This window comes from Lepidochelys kempii, chromosome 6 (assembly GCF_965140285.1).
Source record: "Lepidochelys kempii isolate rLepKem1 chromosome 6, rLepKem1.hap1, whole genome shotgun sequence".
NCBI classification, from domain to species: Eukaryota; Metazoa; Chordata; order Testudines; family Cheloniidae; genus Lepidochelys; species Lepidochelys kempii.
In genome coordinates, this window is record NC_136385.1 from 20381028 (window position 1) to 20404595 (window position 23568).

The 23568-nt window shown below is 50.6% G+C and overlaps 1 protein-coding gene across 7 annotated transcripts in view; it reads right to left on the reverse strand.

Annotated features, from left to right (window-relative positions):
- Nucleotides 1-259: 259 nt before the first annotated feature.
- SIGIRR (single Ig and TIR domain containing) overlaps nt 260-23568 on the reverse strand; it is a 41434-nt gene continuing 18125 nt past the window's right edge. For 4 of the 7 annotated variants that reach the window (XM_073347012.2, XM_073347014.2, XM_073347013.2 and 1 more), the window contains 8 exons: nt 22195-22393; nt 19920-20050; nt 17693-17833; nt 8851-8994; nt 8099-8201; nt 6988-7138; nt 3126-3300; nt 260-1534 (listed from right to left, as the gene is read on the reverse strand). In XM_073347012.2, coding sequence (XP_073203113.1) covers nt 1329-1534; nt 3126-3300; nt 6988-7138; nt 8099-8201; nt 8851-8994; nt 17693-17833; nt 19920-20050; nt 22195-22393 — 1250 coding nt within the window. In that variant the 3' untranslated portion in view covers nt 260-1328. The remainder of the gene's footprint in view (nt 1535-3125; nt 3301-6987; nt 7139-8098; nt 8202-8850; nt 8995-17692; nt 17834-19919; nt 20051-22194; nt 22394-23568) is intronic. The other 3 variants (XM_073347017.1, XM_073347019.2, XM_073347018.2) reach the window with 3 other exon arrangements.

The following is a 23568-nucleotide window of genomic DNA, read 5'->3' on the forward strand; positions in this document are numbered from 1 at the left end:
CCTTCAGCTCCCCTGCTATTCCAGTCCTGAATCTCCACTAGGCTCTGCCCCGTTTCCTGCTACTACAAGCCCTTAGCCTAGGAGTAGCTCTCTCTGGGGCTGCATGTCACTGCCCAAAGAGGGAAGAACGTGAGATCCCAGCCCTCCTTACACAAAGAGCTCACAACTTCCATCCTCTCCTAAAACTGCTGGTGGAGGGAAAAGGCCAAGAGCAGCTTAAAACAACAGTTATTTTAATTGTATTTCAAAAAGAAGAAAGAGCAAAGCGGCTCTGTGAATCAAGGAAACCCTTTCCAAAGCCGTCCTGTTGGTCCCGAAGGAGCAGCGCTGTAAAGCCTGCCGGTGAGCGATGCCGTTACAGGGCACTTCCTGGAGAGAGCGACACGTCCCTGCTCTTGCTCCTTCACAGGAAATGGCCCCTGCTGAAGTGCTGGTGGTACAAGAATCCCTGAGTAACCAACCATGCAGCAGGGGAGGATCAGCCTCTGCTTTCAGTCCCCTGGGTTTTTCTGGTGTCTGCCCTCAAGCTGCTTTAACGCCCCTGGCTGTCTCTGTCCTTCAGTCCTGAGGCTGAGTTAGGTCCCCCCAACTCCCATCAGACCTTTGCGCTGTCTGGCCTCTTATCCACACACTAGCTCTAGCTGCTGGCTGAGGCCTCCATGTGCATTTGCTGCAACAGTGCTACGCTGTCCTATGGCTCTACATTTCTCACTACAAATCCCAGTCCCCTTTCAAGGTGACCACATCCTTAGCCCTGCTGGTGGTGTCCCCCCCAACCCAGTCACCACTCGACCGCATGCCGTGGGACAGCCAGGAACTCCGTGCTTGCCAGGTACCACATGATGCAGTATCTCGGTACCCAATGGCCACAACAAAATCCAGCCCCTCCTTGGCATCTGTTACTGCAATGCCCCCCTCATGGTTCTAGCGATCACAGAGACAGCCCTCACCATCTGCAATGCCATGGCCTACCTCAGCGCACCAGTTTTCCCTGGGCTTTTCCCTCGCCACCACCACCCCCCCCCAGTCTCTTTCAGCCCGTTCCAGGCTGAATTCTTCGTTCCTAACAATTTCCCTTGGTCCTGAACAGGTACAAAAACTAAGATCCCCAGCATTTAGATGGGACTGTAAGGCTTCAGTGAGTGGGTAGAAAGTCAGCCCTTTCCCCTGCCTTGACTGCCCCATAGAGAACACCCCAGAATGGGAGTGCTGAAGACCTGCCCAGGCCTCTGGGTTAAAGAAACTAGCTGAGCAGCATTTCCTGCTAAAGGGACACCAAGATGGCCAGTCCCATGGGAGCAATAATCCCACCGTCTCTGCTCTCCCTCTCAGAGGTCGTTTTCTGTCACGAGGCAGTAGAAGTCTGTCCTTGCTCCGTAGTTGCGTGAGCCGAGGTCAGAGATGTCTATTTCGCTCCTCTGGCCCTCTTCCAGCTGCACTTCTTCCATGATGCCAGCTGCTAATGCTGGTGGTCCATCAGGGCCAGTCATTCGAGGGGGTGGAGGGCCCCTTAAAATGGACCCACGGACACCTGCTGGGATGGAGAGAGAGTACAGATCGGTGGGGGATGGGGAACAGGACCCTCAGCTGCTCCTACTCTGTGGGAATCCCAGGAGTTCTGGCTTGCTTTGAGGGTGGAACGGGGATTTTGATAGAGACTACAGGGCTTTCCTACCACAGAACAGCAATTCTAGGGTCAATCCATACCAGCCAACAGCGGAAGAACAGGAAGTTAAAAAACCCAGGAACTAACTGTTCCTCCTAGTGAAGAGCTGTTGCCACGTCTTCCCGTCACAGTCTTCCCAATCTCCTTGCCAGTGCCCTGCAAAGCTAGAGAACAAGGCTGCCCCAGGATCCTAGCACACTGCTGCACTAGCCGAAGAAGGGGAGCTTTGCCATGCCTTGTGTGGGGATGCAGCACACAACCAGTAACTCCTGTTCCTGACACTTGGGTGCCTGAGGCCTGACAACTTGCTGTCAGGCGGCAAAGAGCACCTGGCAGAATAACCACAGTGCTCCTGTCTGAACTCCAGCCAGCTGTGCCAATCCATCATTTCTCCACTCTCCTCCTAACAAGACAATCACTGGGCGCAAACAAGCTGAGCTCTGCGATGCCAGCTGCTTGTAAATCTTTTATAAGCACAGGACTTACTTGAATCCTGTGACTAAAATTAAAATATATTTCCCGGCAACTCAGCATGTGTTAACAAACTCTGGACTGCCTCTCCAAGACCTTTGGGGCAGATACCGGTAAGCATACCTCCCTTCCACTACTCCAGCCAGCAGCAGCTCTTCCAGAGGCTTGGGAAGAGACAAGGCCCAGCAAGCATCACTCTCTTTTCGGCCTGGGAAGGAAGCGAATAGCCACTGGTACAACCTTTCCCTTCTCTTTAGCCTGTGCTCTCTTTGACATGGTGACTTGGAGGGTATTAGACTGCTTCAGCTTGCACAGGGAAAGGGATGGGGCCTCCAATTCCTCTGCGCTTCTCAGAGCCCTAGTAAACTGCGGGGCTCTCCCCAAGAGGCCGAAAGGGAAGAGTAGGTGGCCCGTGTGCATGTTGGGGGTAAAGGGGAGGAGCTGGGGTTGGTGGCCGTCCAGGGTGATTTAGTTAGTCCCAGGCATGAATATCTTGTGTTAGAAACGGGTAGCCGATCAGGATTTAAGCACATCAAACCCAATCCAAAGTCAATGGCAAGGACAGCCCTGGGGGACTGGGAAGGAAACTCACAGCCACCTCTATGGGGGGCAGGTCAGAGTGCAAGGCTCCAGCAGGCAGATGCAGAGAGATGGGGAAGGAGGAACTGTTGAGATGGCTATCAATGGCCCTTTGTCATTGCTCAGTCCACTAATCCTGGCTGTAACCTCAGACGTGAGGTTGGAAATGGTGCTCTGAGGGGTGAACTTTGCTCCTACTTGAGCCCAGCTCCATGTGCGGAATACCAGCGGGAGGGGCACATACCCCAGGGAAGTCTGGCCCTATGGGTGCAGGTTCCTAGACACTAGGTGTTCATGGAATAAGTGGCTGCAGCCCAGCCAGTGTGTTGTGACATCCCCTTTATAGAATGGGGCTCAGAAACTATGGCAATGGGAGCCATATAAGAACACAGACAGATGGTTACAGTACCCAGGTCTCCCTCAGGATGTGGGTCTCCTCGGTACTCCAGGTAGCTACTGTGGAGAATCAGCATGGGGTCCTTGTCCTCCTCGAGCTGGATCTGAGGGTCCGCCATGATCCCCTGGTAGGACACCTTCCGTGGCAGAGCCAGGCACAACTCCTTCCAGAAATCTGACGACGGGGTCTGTAAGGAAGAGGGAGAACCCTGGTTGCATTCCCCTCCAAGCTCTGTTCGAGCCATATCCTTCGCCGAGTGCAAAGCCCCGCAACCCCTGACACGTCTCTGGACAAGTTTCAGCACCTACTTGCTGAGCACATTCTTGGGGCATATGAGCTGTGACACATGCAGCAGGTCTGGCTCCTGAAAAGTTTATGGAGACAGAACTCCTTTTTCAGCAGAGGGAGCTGGAAACTCAGCCAAAAAATCAGAGGAAAATGGAACTTTTTTAAAATTTGTATTCTGTCAAGCCTAGAGGCCGAAGCCGCGCCCAAGACCCCATTGTGTTAGCCCTGTCTGTGGCTGCAGGAAGGGACAGTCCTTACCCCACCAAGCATAGTCTAGACACACAAGGCAGCCAAAGGGTGGAAGGGGAAATGAGGCACAGAGGGGAAGTCCCTTCCCCAGAGAAGGTACCCAGCAGGTCAGTGGTGCAACTGAGAACAGGAAATAGAACCCAGGTCCCCTGACTAGATGTCCTCTGTTCTATCCACCAGAGCATCTTCCTCCCACAAACTTCTGCCCTTTCTGGGCATTCCCCACACTCCTGGGTCCCACAGAGAGCAGGGGAACAGTGTAATCCTGTCTCTTCACTGGGAATTGCACATTATCGGAACCAAGAAGGATTCGGTGCTACCTTATCTGCAGTGCCAGGATCAATTCTGGAGGAGTAAATGCTGTACAGAAGTGCCTGAGATCTGACCAATCCAGCTCCAAGAAGCTTCCAAACCCCTTCAGTCAGGGGCAAGTGTGGATGGGGCCTGCCGTCTTGGACACTGGCCGTCTGGCGTGTGCAATGCTTTCTTCTTGAAGCTGGAGGGGGCCTTGCATTTGTTCAGTGCTGCTTCACTCTGGCAGGGCTGCTCCAGCAGTACAGCTCCCTAGTGCCAGCAAGGGCGTGTCCCTGCACATGTCTGAAGCCCCAGCAACAGAGCTCTGGCAAAGGCTGTATTCAGAAGATGGCCTCTCGCCAAGCTGGGATCAGGAAAAACTAGCAGAACCTGGGTGGAGATCCTGGCAGAACTGCTGAGACTGTATGGAGGCTAGAAGCTGCAGGTCTAGGCTTGGGTTTCAAAAAGAAACAGCCGTGGGAAGCAGCAGGACTTCATTTTAGGCCCAAGAGAAAGCTTCTGTCCAGTTTTCCAAGCTAGCTTTCTAGTCCCAAACACGCTGCTCTGGAGAGAGTTAAAGTGCAGGTCTCCCTTGGACAGAACGGGGCTCCAGATCCTGTGTGTGTCGCTGAGTTCAAAGCCAAGGTCCTGGCTCTTGTAACTGCCAGATCCTGGGCTCTGGGATTTGACAGTGGAGTCTTTCCTTCTTCTGCATCGTCACCAGGAATAATGATTCTGCATGATGCCTTCCCTGCTTACATCTGTGCAAACCCATTAGCCTTCCGTGGCTTGCACTGGCATAGCTGAGGAGAGGAAGACGGGGGTTACACCAGCTGCACTGAGGGCAGAGTTAGGCCTGCAGGGCCACTATTGCTGGTGATGGTGCAGGGAGGGAAAGAGCCCAGTATGAGTTTGGGGTTGGCTGTTAGAATTCACATTTGACTTGTGAACTGAGCACTTCTGGTCTGAAATTAGAGACAAAATCCACCCAGAGCTCCAGGGAGCATGCATAATGGGGAAGTAGGAGAGGTAGGTGAGGACATGGTGCTACCGCTCTTTGCCCCCACACCTTCAAGCTGTGCCCCCAGTAGTGCAGAGAAAGTAGTTCCAGCATTTTCCCCAAATGTGGGGATTAGCTGTTCCTGTCCCATAAGTGGGACGCGCAAGGGCCAGGGACAAGCCAGCCCTAAAATGCTCTTGGTAGTGAAAGCCAAAGATTAAACTTGGCTTTGGATGCACATGTCAAAGCCATGTGAGAAAGGCAGTGTGTTCCCATGAACACAATGAGCCAAAGGGTTGAAATGGTTGGCTCCATCCTGAGTCATCCTGTGTCAGGTACACAGGGGAACATGGTAGTCTAATGAGAGAGCCCAAACGCTAACAGTGTACACCCAAGCTCTCTCCGAGAACTGGAGAGGAGTCTACAGCCAAGTGAGTGGCACCAGGGGAGTCCACGCTGATCTCTGAAGAGTAGCACCGCTGGGAATGTAGCTTTCGATAACATGACTGAAGAGGGAACGTTATTAATTGTAGGGAGTGGTTTAAAAATGCTCTACTGTCACTGTGGGCCTCACTCTTTACACTGTTAGACATCCAACCTCCTGCACAATTGTGTATCTAACTTCTCCATCCCATTACCACATCCGCAAAGGCAGCCTGGGTAAGTGTGGTCATTCCTGCACGCAGACAGGAGACTGGGGCTCTGTTCCAGCTCTGCCACTGATTTGATGTGTGTCTCTGGGCAAGTCATTTACAGCCTGAGTTTCAAAAGTCCTCAGCACCCAGCAGCTCTCGTTGTTCTCAATGGGAGCTAAGCGCTTCTGAAAATCCCGTAGCCTCCGTGTCTGTTTGGAGATGATGATCCTTCCCCAGCATTGTAGCATGTGGAGACATCTCTTAACCTACTGCCCATTGCCATCTCTCAGGTTATGGTGCCACCACGTGGCCATCTGGGTCACTACCTGGAGCTACAGCACTTCTACGAAACTCCATGCTTCTTTGCCTCTGAGCTTCCAGGCAAGGGAGGATTACGTGGATTACAGGATTTACTGTTCTTTGTGAAAAACCCCAGCCAGCAATTAATGTGGGTAATGTGTCAGTGGCCAGAGGGCTTCTCAAGGAGAGCTGCAGTGCAGGGAGCCCAGGGCAGCAGCCAAGAGGTTCAAAGGCCATGGCACTCTAATTCTGGTATTGCAGGACACTTCCAGCAAGGCTGCCTAAGGGCTTGTACACACTACCACTTAAGCTGGTATAACTTAGATCGCCCAGGGTATGAATAGCCACCCTGTTGAAGGACGTAAGTTACACTGGCGTGGACAATGCTATGTCGTCGGGAGAGCTTCTTCTGTCGACAGAGCTACCGCCTCTCATGGAGGTGGTTTTAGTCTACCGACAGGAGAGCTCTCGCCCATCGACGTAGAGCATCGTCTCCAGATGTGCTGCATCGGCGCAGCTGCGACGCTGCAGCGCTTCTAACGTAGACTAGCCCTGAGTAGCAATAGGCTTGGCCTGACAGTTCAGCACCTCTCCTTGCAGTAGGATACAGTCTGTGTGGGTTTGGGAGAATCTCTGGTTTCTCTGTTACCTCAGCAGGGTTGAAGTGGCGCTACCTGCCTTCAGAAAGGGAGGCTGCAGCATCTCTTAGTGGCCAGGAACTGACAACTAATTGGAGTTGGCTTGCCTTCCCAGTCATAGGGCTCGAGTAACCATAGCAGATGCCAAGAGGAGGATGTATGGGGCGGGACAGTGAAGTGTCCCAGCAGAGTTCAGCGGGGAAAATCCTGAAGACCCCACTCAGCCCATCTCGCTCTATTTTTCAAGCTCTGGAGTAGCAGAGTGGCCTTGGCACACACCATTGTGAGGTCAGTGAGCAGAGGGAATGTCTCAGGCCCTCCACCACAGAGAACCACGTTTGATTGTCAGTGCTTCTTGTAAAGTTTGAAATGCTGCTTTGTCAAGGAGAGTGGTACCCAGAGCCTTTCATCAGTACTGTGAGAAACCTCACTGACCAGAGCCGTCCGCTCCCACCCCACTCACAGCTTACCATTGAGCCGGCCCGCCAGAGCAGTAAGGTCAGAGCATTCTTGTGCTGCTTCAGCACATTAATGGCCACATGCTCTATCTCCCGATACTGGCTTTCAAAGGCGACAAAGATGGGTCTTTGGGACAGTTCCAACAGCCTCAACAGGCCGTCCCTGCAATACAAGGCAACCATTTCAGGGAGTTAGGAGTGCAATGAATCACGCCTGTTCAGCTTACCCATCTCTTCATTGCCCTGACCAACTGCAAAGCAATGGAAAGACTCCCATTGACTTCAGTGAGCGTTGGCTTGGAAGCTAACTGTTTTGGAAGCTGGAGTAAGGACAATAGAGGCAAGGTTTTTAGGGCTTGTAACCACATTATAGGTGGAGCTGGAAGAGATGCCTTTTGTTAAGATTGCCCAATACTGTCTATGATAAGATTGCATTAATTTGCTTATAAATTTGGCAAACTTTCACAGTTTGGACTGGAATTTTTCATGTCACGTGTCTAGCAAATGTTTTAGAAAGTTTGAGCTAAAAAGTTTAACCATTTCAGAGAACGAGATTAGGGAAGAATTTTTTTTTCACCTCTCTTTAAAAAAGAATATCTTACAATAGTTTCATTCAGAAGCTCTTGCTTTCGAACAAGAGACTTGAAATTTGGTGGGATTGGGAGGAGGTCACCATGGTGCCCAGGATGTGCCTTTTGCTGCTCCTAGGAAAATACACCCGAACCTGGCCTGGGAAAAATTGCAGTTTGCACATGCTCAGTAGAGACTTGTTAGAGTTTGGTTGCTAAACACTGAAGATTCTGTCTGCACTGAGCATGCTCTAGGTCACCGAGAAGGACTTACTTGCAGTTGCTCTCACAGCCACCACAGGCTGCTGTGGCACCAGACATAGGAACTGAGAGCAGGGAGACTCTCTCCTGTGCTCTCAGTGACTCCACTGCTGGGAACCCCAGCAGTGTGGAGGAGGAAGAGGAGGAATAACATGACTGGATTGCAGACGGGGGAGAAGAACAAGGGTGCAGTCTGCCATGCAGTCATTCTGACAATCTAGTGAGAACTACCTCTGTGCTACTAGGAGAGCAAAGCAGCAGCCTAGAACCCTGCTCAGTGACCAGCCAGTTACCTGAAGTTGTTGATGCACCAATCTTGCTCCAGGTATGCATACGAGAGAACCACAATGAGGCGCCGGCACCGGCTCACGTTCATAATCAGGTCTGCTGAAGGCTCTACAGGAGTAGGATAGGAATGAGATTCACAGTCACAGCCACGGCAAAGACTAAGCAGAGCCAGAATGGGCCACCAGCACTTCACTATTCCTCCTCCTCCTCTCCAGGAATGGCCTGCCTTAGCATCCGAACCCAAACTGAGGGCAACAGGGTGTCCTCACAAAGAGGTCCACAGTCTCTCAAACAGTTGAATTCATAACCCAGCCTGTCTTAGAGAGTAAAGTGCTCCTCTCCCAGACTCAGGTTACACTGCCGGATCTGAAGAAAGTGTTTCCCAGTGATTATAGCAGGGGACCAGGTGTCAGGACTCCTGGGTTCCATCCCCAACTCTCTCACGGAATTGTTATATGACGTTGGCGGGAACACTTGACCTTTCAGTGCCTCTCTTTTCCCATCTCTAAAACACTCGGCTATTGACATCACAGCATTCTGAATCAGTTTGTGTTTGTAATCTTTGACAGCAAGGTGTGTGGGAGAGCAAAGGGAAGTGGCATACCAGAGAGCAGATCTGCTATGCCGGGTGATGCTTCCTGGGTCCTAAAGGGCAGGTTCATTAACCTAATGTCCAGGCTGACTTCCCAGCAGTGGGAGTATGTCCATTTGCCTCCCATCTAACCTGTGGCCTGGCAGCGTCTGGGATGGTCCATACCTGAGTTGGGTAGAATGGTCTTATCATCCAGGAAGAGCTTGTAGCCGTGACGGTTCTCCAGCTGCGGCTTCATAATGAAGTTCACAAACTTCCTGTCGTCCGGGGAGTTTGCATAAGACACATACGCATCATACAGCTTCCCATCTGTGAAAAGTGCCCAGCAGAGCAAGGGAGAATGGGGGTGGCAAAAGACACACTTAACATTACAGCATGGCAGATACAGAGCTCAGTTTGTCAGCATAGACAGCCAGTTTCCTATAAGCTTCCCAACTGGGGAAGGCATTGCTAAGACACCTCAGGCTGGAATCTCTTTGGGGCAGGGCACCTGTGTTAACTTGCATACGAACTGCTGTGTCACTAGATGGAGCTACTTCCAGGATTTTTAACGACACTGAAAAACTCACCATATAGAAAACCCGATATCCCAGCCACATGGACCAGAAAGTTGCAGGGGTGGACTTTAAAATGTCCTTGTCCCCCTGAGAGGAGCAAGGCAGGAACTGGAGCAGGACCTGATCTTACACCCCAGTGTCCTGGTGACATCATCCAAATTCTTTCCCCAAAGAGGACTATACTTGTTATTACCACTGGTTTGTGCTAGCAGACCGCATAGTTTTTTTGGGACAAGAACTATCTCTTCGTAGATGCTTTGAAGAGCACCAAGCAGATGGTGGGTGCACTGTAATACAAGTAATACAAATCCCACAGCAACCCTGGCAATGGTCCCAAGTATCTGTCTTCATCAGTTCTCACCATCTCTATACTGATGTACTTTTTAATACGCAGAAATAGGAGATAAAATACACATGCACATACTCCTAGTATTCCCAGATTCTAAAAAGACACCATAATTAGAGAGACAAAGTAAGTGAGGTAATATCTTTTATGGACCACCTTCTGTTGGTGGAAGGTACAAGCTTGTACCTTTCACCATCAGAAGATGGTCCAATAAAAGACATCATCTCACCTACCTCTCATATCCTGGGACCAAATATGGCTATGGCAACCTTGCAAACAACCATAATTTGAGTTAATGTTGAAAGAATCCATTATATATTTTGAGCGAAAAATCCTTAAGAGTATTGCAATTTTAAAGAAATGACAACAAAAAGTCCCAAATAAAAATTTAGCCAAGACAGTGGATAATACAGAATTAAGGTCACCCAAACAATCTTAACTCTGCCCCACCACACTAACAACCAGAAACCTGGAGAACACTTTATCTGTCCATTACTCAGGGACATCTCATTAATGACTGCAAAAAAAATCATACTGAACTTTTGTGACGGACTGCAAAGATTATCTGTGTGCTGATGGCACAATGGGGAAGAGTTAAGGATGTCTAGGTGACGTATGTATTTGCCAACTTTCCAATGTTTAGGTGTTTCTGTAGAGTGGAATTCCTAGGATTTCTAACCTGCAATACCTTCTGCTACAGAATCACTTACCAGCTTCACTTTGACAATAATCCTAAAGGTCTTGTCTTCAAGATGGGTTGCACTGATTTAACTTAAGGTGTTACTTAAACCAATTTAGTTCAACTGGAGCAAAAGTTGAATGGGAACAGATTCAATCTAAACCACAACTGGACCTATAATGGGGAATGCAAGACAGGAAGACGGTAAATTGGCTATCAAAGGCCAAATCAGCCCAACTGGAGACACCTGGAGCAGGAAGCAGGCTTCCAGGGAGGGGTTTAACAGGAAGAGGCCTGGGCCCTTGGGGAGCAGACAGAGAGCCCAGATGCTAGGCTCTCACTGTGGGAGAGAAGGCTGGCTAAGGCCAGAGACTGGGGAAGACTGATGTCTAGCACATCTCCTGGAATGGAGAAGAGGTTAATTTCATATTGCTTTAGCCTTATTTTGGATTTTGAGTGCCCTGGAAGGGGTAGAACTGCAAGTCACCTAGACAGGGGGCTAAGTCTCTGCCACCCAGAAAGTGCTGGAGGCTGGGCGGAGCAGAGGAAGAACCGCTGGGAACTGAGGCTGCACTGCACAATGCTCGAAGGGGGCACTCAGGTAAGGATGTACTAGAACAGCCATTTTTAAACTGTAGTAAGTATCTACAGAAGTATTTGAACTGGTTTACATAAACTGGTGCAGACGTGTGTAGACAAGGCTTAACAGTGAAAAGTGTCTTTCATAAGAGTTAAAGAAACAGTACCAATTTTCATAAGAATACAGAAACTCTGTAAAGTGAATGCCATTGTATCTTTTTAGGAACATAGAATCACTTACACAGCATCTTAAGTTCACACGTGTATCTTTTTAAAGAAACCATAGGGGAAAAAAGACAGTTACTCACCTTCTTGTAATGTTGTTCTTTCGGATGTGGTGTTCACCTCCATTCCAATCAGGTGTGCGTGCACTGCATGCATGGTCGTCGGAAACTTTTTCCCTCAGCCGCTCCCCTCGGGTCAGCTAGGGAGCCTCCTGGAGTGGTGCCCTCATGGCATTCAATATAGGGCCCTGCCAACCCGACCCCCCTTCAGTCTCTTCTTGCCGGCTATTCCAACAGGGGGAAGGAGGGTGGTTATTAGAATGGAAGTGAACAACACATCTCGAAGAACAACAGTTACAAGGTGAGTAACCGTCTTTTCTTCTTCGAGTGTTTGTTCACGTCGATTCCAATCAGGTGACTCCCAAGCTCTCCCTGCGGGGGACGACTCAGAGTTAAGGAATCACTGATTGGAGAACCACCCTGCATCCTCTCTAGCATGCTGGGTGATGGCATAGTGGGTGGTAAACGTGTGCACCGAGGACCAGGTTGCCGCTCTGCAGATCTCCTGGATGGGCACCTGGGCCAGGAACGTGGCGGACGACGCTTGAGCTCGTGTTGAGTGGGCTGTAATAGCGCGGGCTGGGATCTTGGCGAGGTCGTAGCAGGTACGGATGCAGTCCCTGATCCAGGAAGAAATGCATTGTGAGGAGACCGGAGGTCCCTTCATCCAGTCTGCCACTGCTACAAACAGCTGGTTTGACTTCCTGAAAGGCTTTGTACACCCAGTCTAGAATGCTAGCGCTCTCCACATAGCTAGCGAGTGAAGCCTCTGCTCCTGTGCAGTAGCATGTGGCTTGAGATAGAAGACTGGTAGAAAAATGTCTTGGCCAATGTGGAATTGGGATACCACCCTGGGCAGGAAGGCCGGATGCAGCCTGAGTTGTACTTTGTCCTTATGGAAGACTGTGTAGCGGGGGTTGGAGGCCAACGCTTTTAACTCTGACACCCTCCTGGCTGATGTGATAACAACTAGGAATGCCACCTTCCACGAGAGATACAGAAGGGAGCATGTAGCCAGTGGTTTGAATGGGGCCCCATTAGCCTAGTGAGGACCAGAATGAAATCCCAAGCAGGTACCAGTGGTCGGGACTGTGGACATAGCCTTTCCATGCCTTTCAGGAAATGGCCCACCATAAGGTTGGCAAATACCAAGCGCCCCAACTCTCCCGGATGGAACACCAAGATGGCCGCAAGATGTACTCTGATGGATGATCCGGCCAAACCTTGCTGCTTCAGATGCAGTAGATACTCCAGGATGAACGGTATACATGCCCGAAGTGGAGGCAGGCGACTGCGCTCACACCAGCATGAGAACCTTTTCCACTTAGATAGGTAAGTGGCCCTTGTGAAAAGTTTCCTGCTACCAAGAAGCACCTCCCTCACCAATTCCGTGCATTGGAGCTCCATTGGGTTTAACTATGAAGCTTCTGAGCCACAAGATGGAAGGACTGGAGGTCCGGGTGAATGAGGCGACCGTGGTCTGGTGTGATCAGATTGGGGGCGGCAGTGCGATTGGGATGTTCACTGACCGGTCCAGGAGTGTGGTGTACCAATGTTGGCATGGCCACACCAGAGTCAGCAGAATTACCTCCGCCTTGTCTCTGCAGATCTTGAGCAGTACCTTGTGGACGAGTGGTATCGGCGGGAAATCATACATTAAACGGTCCCCCAAGGTAATGTGAACACATCCAAGATAAAGCCCGACTGTGCTTTTGGAAAGAGCAAAATGTTGGACACTTCCTGTTGCTCCTGGTGGCGAACAGGTCTACCTGGGGAAACCTGCACCTTTGGAAGATGGAATGTATGACATCTGGCCGGATGGACCACTCGTGGTTGCGAAACAACCTGCTGAGGTGGTCTGCAAGCTCATTCCGTACTCCAGGGAGATAGGACACCTCCAGTAGCACCTCCCTCACCGATTCTATGCATTCCGTGAATGGAGTGGGCTATACCAAAATCCCACAGCTGGACAGCCTCCCGCCCTGCTTGTTTATGTAAAACATGGCGGTGGTGTCAGTCAGCACTGCCATGCATTGACCCTGTATTCTGGTATGGAAGGTCTGGCAGGCTAGTCTGACTGCTCTGAGCTCCTTTATAATGATGTGGAGTGGGATCTTGGACTGCAACCACCTGCCCTGAGTCTGTAGGTCTCCTAGCTGGGTCTCCCAACCCGTTACTAAGGTCATGGACAGTTGAGGGGTGCTGAATGGTCTGCGAAGGAGTCCCATGCGAGGGTCCAGCCACTCTGGCACCGTTACTGGCACAGACTGGCACAGACTCACTCTGGCACCGTTACTACTGAATCCAAATTGTCTCGACCTGGGTGATAAGCTGAGGCGAGCCACACCTGGAGTGGTCTGAGCCTCAGCCTGGCATGCCTGACCACATAGGTGCATGCTGCCATGTGTCCCAGGAGACTGAGGCATGTCCTCGCAGTTGTGGTGGGGTATCACCTGAGAGTCTGAATGATGCCTGTCAGCGCCTGAAATCTGGACTCTGGTAGTATGGCTCTTGCCTGAACCGAGTCCAGCACCGCCCCAAATGAATTCTATTCATTGGGTCGGTGACAGCGTTGACTTGTCCACGTTGAGGAGGAGACCTAGTCTTTGGAAGGTCTCTCTGACTAACCAGACCTAGGACTCCACCTGCTCCCTGGAGCGCCCCCGCAGAAGCCAGTCGTCGAAGTAGGGATACATCTGTATCTATCTCTTGCAGAGAAAAGCTGCGACCACCAACATGCACTTGGTGAACACCTGAAAGGCCGTCGATAAACCGAATAGGAGCACCGTGAACTGATAGTGTATGCGGTCAACAACAAACCTCAGGAAACATCTGTGGGCCAGCCAAATGGCTATATGAAAGTACGTGTCTTTCATGTCGAGGGTGGCATACCATTCCCCCGGATCCAGGGAAGTGATAATCGTGCTCAGGGAGACCATTCGGAACTTCAACTGTACCATGAACTGGTTGAGTCCTCGTGGGTCTAAGATGGGTCTGAGACCCCCCCTTTTCCTTGGGGATTAGGAAATAGTGAGAGTAGAATCCCTTGTCCTTTAGCTCTTGAGGAACCTCCTCCACTGTCCCTATGGTGAGGAGCAATTGCACCTCCTAGCTAAGGAGTTGTTCGTGAGAAGGGTCCCTGAAGAGGGACGGGAAAGGGGGTTGGAGGGATGGGGAGGAGCAGAATTAGAGAGCATATCCCACTTCTATCATGCAAAGAACCCAGCGGTCCAATGCTGTATGGGATCACGCATGGTAGAAGTGGGATAGACAGTTCAGAAAGTGGGGGAAGGATCCGGGATAGTGGTGGGTGCGCTGTCCTCAGGTGTCCCTTCAAAACCCTTGTTTGGATCCCGATGATGGCTTGGTCAAGCCCTGCCCCTGGCCTGAGGGAGGGTTAGAAGGTGTACGCCTATTGTTCCTGCCCCTACGGTGGTATGTATCCTGCCTCGGGAGGGGCTGGTATTGCCTCTGTTGCCGCTGAGGTTGAGGCTTGAAAGGCTTTCTCTGGGTAGCAGGCATGTGCATCCCCAGAGATTTCATCGTTGCCCTCGAGTCTTTTAGGCTGTGAAGCCTTGAGTCTGTCTGGTCCGAAAACAGCCCTACACCCTCAAAGGGAAGGTCCTGCAGGGTCTGTTGAACTTCCGGGGAAAGCCCAGAAGCTTGGAGCCATGTGGTTCTCCTCATGACCACCCCAGAGGAAATGGTACATGCCATCAAGTCTGCCGAGTCAAGGGAGGCCTGTAGGGATGTCCTGGCTGCTCCCTTCCCCGCTTCAACCAGAGCTGAGAACTCCGCTTTTGACTCTGCGGGGAGCAACTCTTTGTACCTGGACATAGAGTCCCAAGAGTTAAAGTTATACCTGCTGAGGATAGCCTGCTGGTTGGCTATCCTCAGCTGTAGGCCCCCCGCAGCATATACTTTCCTGCCAAAGAGGTCCATACATTTGGCCTCCTTAGCCTTGGGTGCTGGCGCTTGTTGCCCCTGGCACACCTTCTCATTCACCACTGAGACCACCAGGGAGGAAGGGTGGGAGAAAAAAATACTCCTGTCCCTTGGAGGGAACAAAGTACTTTCTCTCCACGTCCCTCACAGCAGGCGGAATGGAGGCTGGAGTCTGCCACAGGGTATTATAATTGTTATGGATAGTTTTAATGACAGGCAATGCCACTCTGGAAGGACCCTCTGGGGCAAAAATGTCCACCATTGGGTCCTCCACCTGTAGGCCCATGTTACGGGCAATGTAGCGGAGCAGGTCCTGGTGCACCCTGTGGTCAATGGGCAGAGGACCTGAAGCTGACACTCCTGCCACTGCCTCCTCAGGCGAGGATGATGAGGAAGCAAGTGTGGGGACAGGGTCCTCATGGCCCTGTATCTGCCTGGGTTGTTCCTGGGTTGCACTGGACTTCTCCATTGGTCCGACCCGGTTGGATGTGTCCTGGGCTATGGGTGGTTCAGGAGCCGGTTCTGCCGTCTCCTCTGTAGTATGAGGGGGTGGTCTGGAGAGGGTCGCTTCTGTAACCCGAGGGGCAGGTCTATCCATCGGTGACTGGGAAGGGTGATTTCCCGGGGCCACCAACCTAGAAGTCTGGGCTTGATGGTAAGCCCAGAGGGCCCAGAAGGGCCATTGTGCGGCAGGCGCTTACCGGATCTAGGTCTACTGCGCCTTGAGTAATGTGGGTCGGCATCCGAATCCGAAGATCCCGAGGGTGACTCCACAGCAGTGCCGACAACCCCTGTGCCAATGGTCAGTGCCGTGAAGAGGAGGTTGGGGATTGGTGATGCAACGATCGCACTGAGGATTAGTGCCGGCAGTCCCATGACCGAGACCGGTGCCATGCATCTGGTGCCAGGGAAGAGCTGCTGGGCTTCTGTGCCACATGTCGGTGCTGGCCCTGCAAGGGTGTTTGAGATTGGTGCCGACCCCTCGGTGCTGATGACATAGATCGTTGCACTCCCGGTGCCATGCAATCTTGTACTGAGGCCGGTGCTGGGGAGTGTTGTGGCGATGGAGACCTGGAACAGTGCCAGTCCAGCGACGAGAAGAGCCTCATCAACACGGGCTTGTCTTTAGACAGCACCCATCTAGGTGGTACTGGAGGCTTCTGTCTAATGGCCAGGGGCTGAGGTGCTGATGAGCTCCTTAGCAGCCTCGAAAGTGTCCGAGGTGGAGGGGGGCTCCAACACCTCCACCAGGCACTGAGGTGCTGGAGAGTCACTGGGCACCAGAGTCGATAGCACGAGCTCTTGCTGCTTGGGAGCTGAGTCCTTCCTCTGGAGCAGCAAAGCCTCCCCTGATGGTCTCACTCTCTGAGGATCGCGCCCTCTGTCCGCTTTCTTATGGCGCTTGTGGGGCACTGGAGATGTGGATCGGTGCCAGGGCACCGCTCTTTGCTGCGGTGCCGGGGATCTTCAGTGCCGATGGTCTCTCGCACTGTAGTCATTCCTTGGCACCAATTCGCAGACAGACACCGGGGCGCTCCGCACCGAGCTCAGGCCTGGGCCTTGGCAGTCAGGTGCCGCTGGACGGAGTGCAGCTTCCATCAGTAACTGTTTTAAACGAAGTTATGTTCCTTTCTAGTTCTAGGCTTGAAAGCTTTACAAATCTTGCAGCACTCAGACCGATGCGCCTCCCCTAGACATTTCAGGCACGAGTCGTGGGGATCGCTATTAGGCTTGAAGCATGCCCTGAAGCCCAAGGTGAGGGTGTGGGGATAGGAATGATCCCACTCTCCAATTTCTATACTAACTACTAAAACAAGAAACTGGGTAGGACTAAGTAATAGGCTAAGGGAACACCTGCAAGAAAACGAATGCACTTCCAATGCTACCACAGACAGTAAGAAGGAACTGAAGTGGGGTCAGGTCAGCAGGGTTATATATTGAGCACCATTCCATGGGGCTCCCTAGCCGACCCAACGGGAGCTGCTAAGGGGGAAAAGTTTACAATGACTGTGCATGCAGCATGCGCACACCTGACTGGAATCAACGTGAACAAGCACTCGAAGAAGAATGTCATTCCTGAAACTCCCTGAGTGATTTGCTGCAAACTTTTTTGAAGAACTGAGCCTCCAGATGAGATGTGGTATAGGAATTTTCAAGTTGACTGGTTTGGCTGTGGTGGAGTGGATTGACAAATCATGCTTTTAAGAGGAAGCTAGCATCAACCTTAACTCGACATACGGAGTAGCCTCCGTTCACAACGTACTGAACCAAGAGGAGAGAGACTCTATTAGAGGAAGAAGGAGTCACAATCCAGACACATTAGGGATTATCTTAAAAAAAAAAAAAAGTCTCTGCTATATGGAGCACTCTGGGCAAGCTAGGAGGAGGCAGGCTGGCCCTTGGGTGGGAGTCACCCTGTGGGCAAGTGGAGGCTGGAAGATCCCCTGGGTCCGGGGCAATTCTAGTTCACGTCTGCTTTCCAATCCCTTTCTCATGAAGCCTTTAGAGAAGCAGCAGAAGCCCAGAATGTCTGGATCATTGAGTCTTTCCCCGTCTCCCTCATACCCAAAGTGCAAATGGCACTGAAAGCCAGATTCACAAAAGTCCTAAGGGTTACCATTGATCTCCAGCTCCCCGTAACGGTTCCTGTACCAGAGCAGCATATTCAAGCGGCACTTCACATAGATCACAGCCATGAGCAGCAGCAGCCCTAGGATGAGGAGGGCTGCCAGCACTGCACTCACATGTCCAGCAGCTTCTGCAATTACAGGGAAGGGCATTTTCAGTACATTTAGCATTTGAACTAAAGGAATTTATACCTTGGTGAATGAGGAATTTGGGGTAGGTTATGGTCTGCAGAGGGAAGAACTGAACAGAGGTTACTGGCCTCAAAGCTCTTAGCTAAAACCACGTGTTGTCATATTACAATCTAGTAAAACAGTTGAAGCGTCTGCCTGTGGATGCTGCCCTGCACGTACATGGGATGGACTCTCATCTAATGGGTTTTTTACAGCTCTAGCCACCAACGTGAAGAGTGGCTCAGCTGCCTCAGCTTAAAGAAGGATCACAGTGATCGGTGATACAGGCTCCGTGATCTAAAGGGGCCCCCAAATACTGTGACAGCAGCCTAGAAACAGATGAGAGGGTTTGGGGTCCAGGATATTTGGTGCTTCCTGGCTACAGTCAGTCACAGTGTGAGAGCTGAATTCTCCTTCTTCAGAATGGGACTAATGAATCCCTTGACTATGGCATCCATGCCTGCACGCACGCACACCACAAATCTGGAGAGACTATGTTCAGTTGGGCTGAATCCAGAGATTCCCCATCATCAACTCCTTCTCACAGTTCTTTAAAACAAAGAAGTCTTGACCTAAGTGACTAGCCTCCTGGAGGCAGCCCCATCTCCAGGGCTTCAGGTTACGGTGCCATCATATGGCACCATATTCTGTCAGTATATTGAAAGAGAGCATCTTTACATAATAAAGCCCCCTTTGCTCCCCCCCTCCCCCATGCCAATAGCGTCTCATTGCTGGAGGGTTTACTTTCAAAAGAGCAACAGCTGAGAAAATTTGGCAGTAAGTTCAGGACTTGCCGCAGCAAGTCCCTGAAAGGGTTAACGCACACTGCATGTTCCTTTAAACCCAAGAGCTAATCAAAGTAGGTCCTGCCACTCAGTGTCCTGGCTGGGCAATTCCACACACACAGTGGCTGCGTTATTACTCAGTGTATGCAGCATGGCAAGCAGGACTGCTCCAGAAGGGGGGTTCCAAAGTATCCTCTTGCTCACAGCGCAGAGATCCAAGGGAGTCTTGACAAGCCCACCGTGAAAGTCTCACTGCTAAACTGACTTCATGCTCTGGTTATTTCATTACTGCCAAGACAACAGCCTCTTCACTCTACAGCCAGGCTGCCCGAGGACTAGTCAGCCTCAGCCCTGCAGCAATCCCAGGGCCGTCCTTCCCTGTTTAACAGGTATGGTGTGAGTGCGACACAACAGTGGGTTTATGGACTCTGATTAGGGCTGCAGACTTGTCGTAACAGATTTTAAATAAAAAATCATGGAGCAGGCATGGTAAATTTAGTAAAAGTCATGGGGCTTGTGACTTGGGTAAAAAATGCTGCAACAAATGAGGGGGGAGCTGGAGCATGAGCCAGCCCCACACTAACCCTACAACAGTGGCTCATGTCCTTCAGAGCTGGCCTGGCTCTGGGCTCTGTGACCCCCTCGCTCCTGTCAAGTTACAATGCCACTCAATCAGATGTGATCTGGATGCCCCCCAGCATGATGGCCCAGCTGCCCCTCCAAACCTGGGCAGTACCGTGACCCTATGTGCCAGGTTGCAATGTCCAGGATGTGGAGCAGGGCCCAGCTGCAGCAGCTACCGCTGCAGAGTGAGTTTATTAAAATCACGGACAGAAAGAGAAATCCGAGACAAACAGGAAAATCACAGTATCCAAGAGGTTCTTCCCACTGTGACAAATCTGGAGCCCTAACTATGTGTGTCTGAGGTCCACTGAGATCCCACTGTGTATCTGAGGTCAAGATCTCCCTAGATTCCATTGGAATTTATTTTTAGGGGGGTCATTTTTTTACTCTGGACAGCCTGTGAGGCACTCAGCATCTCTCACTCAGTCTGCAATATTAGAGCTAGTTACTGTGAAAGTGTTAGTCAGGATATTCAAGTTACTCCCAACTCATCTCAGAAATACCTGTAGCATTCTCTTTCCACCATAGACTGGCCAAACCTTGTTGAAAGGCCTTATCTAGTAGACACCATCACAAATGGTATAGTAACCCCTTCCTTGCACCATTATCAGCGTGCTGTAAATGCCCAAAGAGCTACCTGATCTCTGTAGTGTGAAAGTGGCTGTGGTATTCCTAACCCAGCAGGCAAACACACCGTAGTCCTCGTCGCTTGTCAGGTTCACCCCCAGAAGGCTGGACGTGAACTTCTCTGTTCCGTTATCACCGATCCTGAGGGACAAAAGAGGCTAGCATCAGTGCAGTGCTACAGCGTACACTTTCATGGAAATGGTTTCCTATTTTAACTAGGAGACTGAAGAGAACAAGAAGGAGCTTCCAGTTAGAGTTCTGCACGTAGCCTACAGGAACTCGGTTTTGTCATTCTGCTATACTGTAGGGAACAATTCAGCCTGGAAAGGGAGAAGGACTGGATAGAAGGATAGTGCTGTCCACCTCTAAGCTCTGATAGGATTCTGTGATCTTCTTGAATGTCTTTACTTTAGAGTTAGCCTTTTGTTCCTTTACACACGAAATCATTAGCCAGGGTCCAGTTCAGCAGGAATCCACCTTGCACTTAGAGACCAAAGCCAAGATTTTAAAAAATAGCATCCTAAAGTCGGCATCCTAATAGTCATCCTAAATCTATAATTAGAATCTAACTTTCAGTGGCAGGAAAGCCTTCAAAAAGGTAGGAATTGCTTTGCTGGACTTCCCATTGCCTGGCCAACAAAGGAGATGGATAAATGTGTCTGTGTGTGTGTGCACACACCCCCTCCCGGCTAACAATGACCTCCAACAAGGAAGAACTTCAGATGACTTGCCTAAGATGGGTTAAGCTGCTGGCCCTACTTTCCATTCATGCTTGGCCATCATCACACCCCTCATAGCTGCAACTCCTGCTGGCAACAGGGATAATGTACTTGGCCGCAGTGTAGAAGTGGCCCAGGGTTCAACGTGCTGCTAGCCTTGTGTCTTTAGCTCTCTCAAACCAGTATGCCCCTCTGGGAGCAGGGAACATGCTCCGGTAGAAAAGAGTTTTCGCAAGTGAAACACCACAAAGCTCAGGATAACTACTGTAAAGCAAGGAGACCTGTTGGGAGCTGTTGAAAGCTCTATGGCTTTCACAGTGGAGCAGCAAAAGGTTAGCTAGTAGATATGCCTCTGTAACTGAGGGGAAAATACACAGGGCCAGATTCTGCTCCCACTGACTCTAGTGTCCTACTCAATGGAGCTTCGCTGATCACAGTGGCTTTATTCTGGTGGCATTGACATCAGAATCTGAGCCAGAGCATGTAGCAGCCCTCGGACCCCACACTTTGTGCTGCAGAGAGTCTTGTGTTTAATTCACTGAGCCATAATATAAAATGGGCAGAAACATCAGCTGGCCTACATGTTTTGTGGGGCTTGGTTTATTTTTTTTCCACATCGTGCTTCACTGTTTATCTGTGTCTATGGAATTACAATTTTTAGAACATACCTTAGAGAAAGAGGATAAATAGAACAGTGTGCTTGTACTCCAGAGACATGAGTTCAAATCTTGTGTCAGTCACAAATTAATAGATGTTGGGTGATCTTGGCCACTTCTCAGTTGTACCCAACCTCCACCTAAAAAGCTGACATCACTGGCATATTTCCTCAAGAGGCCCAGGATGGGAAGTGTGAGTCAGGACTGAAGTGCCCTCAGATGTAGAGGGAAGGCCAGGACTGGAATAGCAAGGGTGCTGCAGATCAAGACTGATCAACTCAGGGGTGTGAAATAGCTCTGCCCCCCCTCCCACCTCAAGCAATGCAAGTTTTTGCATTGTCCACACCAGCACTTCCGCTTCTCGCCAAGGAAGAGTAATTATGCAGACAGAAGAGTGCTCTCCCGTCGGCATATTGCGTCTTCGCCAGATGTGCTGCAGCTGCGCCGATGTAGCGCTGTGGTGTAGACTTGCCCTCAGGTGCATTGTCTGAGCTGTGGACAAGACTAACGGGGTATTCTAGGTCAGGACTCAAGTGCCCTGGCAGAGCTGTGGGTGGGCCTAGAAGAACAGAGGTGCTGCAGATGAGGTCTGAGGCGCACTAGCAGAGCTGTGCGGGGAAGCCAGGGCTAGAAAGGGACGTGGCTTGGATCGGCACTTTGGCTAAGAGGATGTCTTGCTGGAGGTTTGAGCAATGGTACCCTGGGGTCCAGGACTCATCTGAAGTTGACCTTATCAATAGGAAACTGCTCAGTGGAGACTGTGTTATTGATTGTGGGTCCAGAACTCCCAGTGAACGGTGGCTCACTGGATGCATGAATGCTATTTAAGCAATGATTGAAGCAATTTGCCCTGCCTGTCAGTAGCCACCTCAGTGCCTCTTTCTATTTATAGACAAGTCAGATTCCTTACCAGTCTTTTTCCTCGCTGGTGTATTGGCTGCTCTCTTTGCCTAGCCAGTGGCCATCTTTCATCCATTGCAGGACGGGGTTGCACTGCTGCTGAAAGGGCAGCCGCACAGTACAGTTCAGTGTTATCTGGCTTCCCAAGGCAGGCTCCAAAGTCTGGTTGCTGGATGGGAAGAGGACTTCTGGAGGCACACTGCACAGATCTACACGGGAGGGGAAGGAAATGCTGAGAGAGAGAGTCTTTAAAGGGACAGCATCCATTTAAAAATAAGTCTCACATCTCTTCAGTTTACACCTAATATTAAATCCTTTCCTTTATAATAGAACAACATCTGTTTTCTCCTGTCTTCCTTTGTGCCTCTGACAGCACTCTCTAAAGTCAGTCAGTTCTGCACCCGAAATGAAGAAATTGGTCACATGGTTAGTAAAATGAGTAGCAGATCCACATTGCTGATAATACAGACATGCAAAATGCCCCAACTGCCCAGCCATACAGTCTGTTTGTAACACACTGGTGTAGGGTGTGTGGCCATGTTTTTCCCCCTCAGCACCTGGTTCCCAATGACTAGAACAGCCTCCTACTTGCTAACAAAATGCCTCCTATAGCACAAGGCGTAGGGAATTGTGTTGAAGGTTTCCCCACAGACAACTAAGGTGTCTAGGCTGTGTTGTGCACATGTGCAGTGTCTTACACCTTTTGTTAGTGAAAGTTGGTTAAAATGTGTCACTTCTGAAATGACAATGATACATACAGAGCAAGTGACTTTCACTCACATTTGCACCCATATTTGCCATTTCCTCTCCAGCTCTAAGGATTAGTGCAGACCATGGCAAAGAGCTACTTGCCCTCTAAAAGAGGCAATGTCTTGGGAGCTGAGCAGTGGGCGGGCAGCATCATGCCCTATCTCCTCATGGCTGCTGCTTTTCCTCTTCAAAGCAGCAGCCTCCTCTCTGTGCCCGACTCAACTCCCACTGCAGTCAAGAGTAATATTTCAAAGGGAATTGAGGCGTTTGACCCTTTACAGCTGGTGCAAGAGCCTTTTCCTCTGCATTTTGCACCATCTGTAATGGCTTCCCTGTACCGCTCCACCTCGTCGAATCTATGTCGCAAACCACTTTACTCCCCTGTCCCCCTCTCCTGTGTTGCTCATTCGCTATTTCATTCTGTCAAAGCACAGCTCGTGAGGCTTGCAGCCTTTGCTTCCTCCTCAGTTATGTTTCCATACTAGTGAGTAGTCAGGGGACTGTGTATACTTGCTCTTTATCACCTCCATTTAGGATTTATTTTGGTCCCTGCTGCTGCCCTAGTTTCTTTTTAAATTCAGTGAACAGATGCTCGGAAATGGGTGAGTATTTAGTGGGGGAGGTGGATTACAGT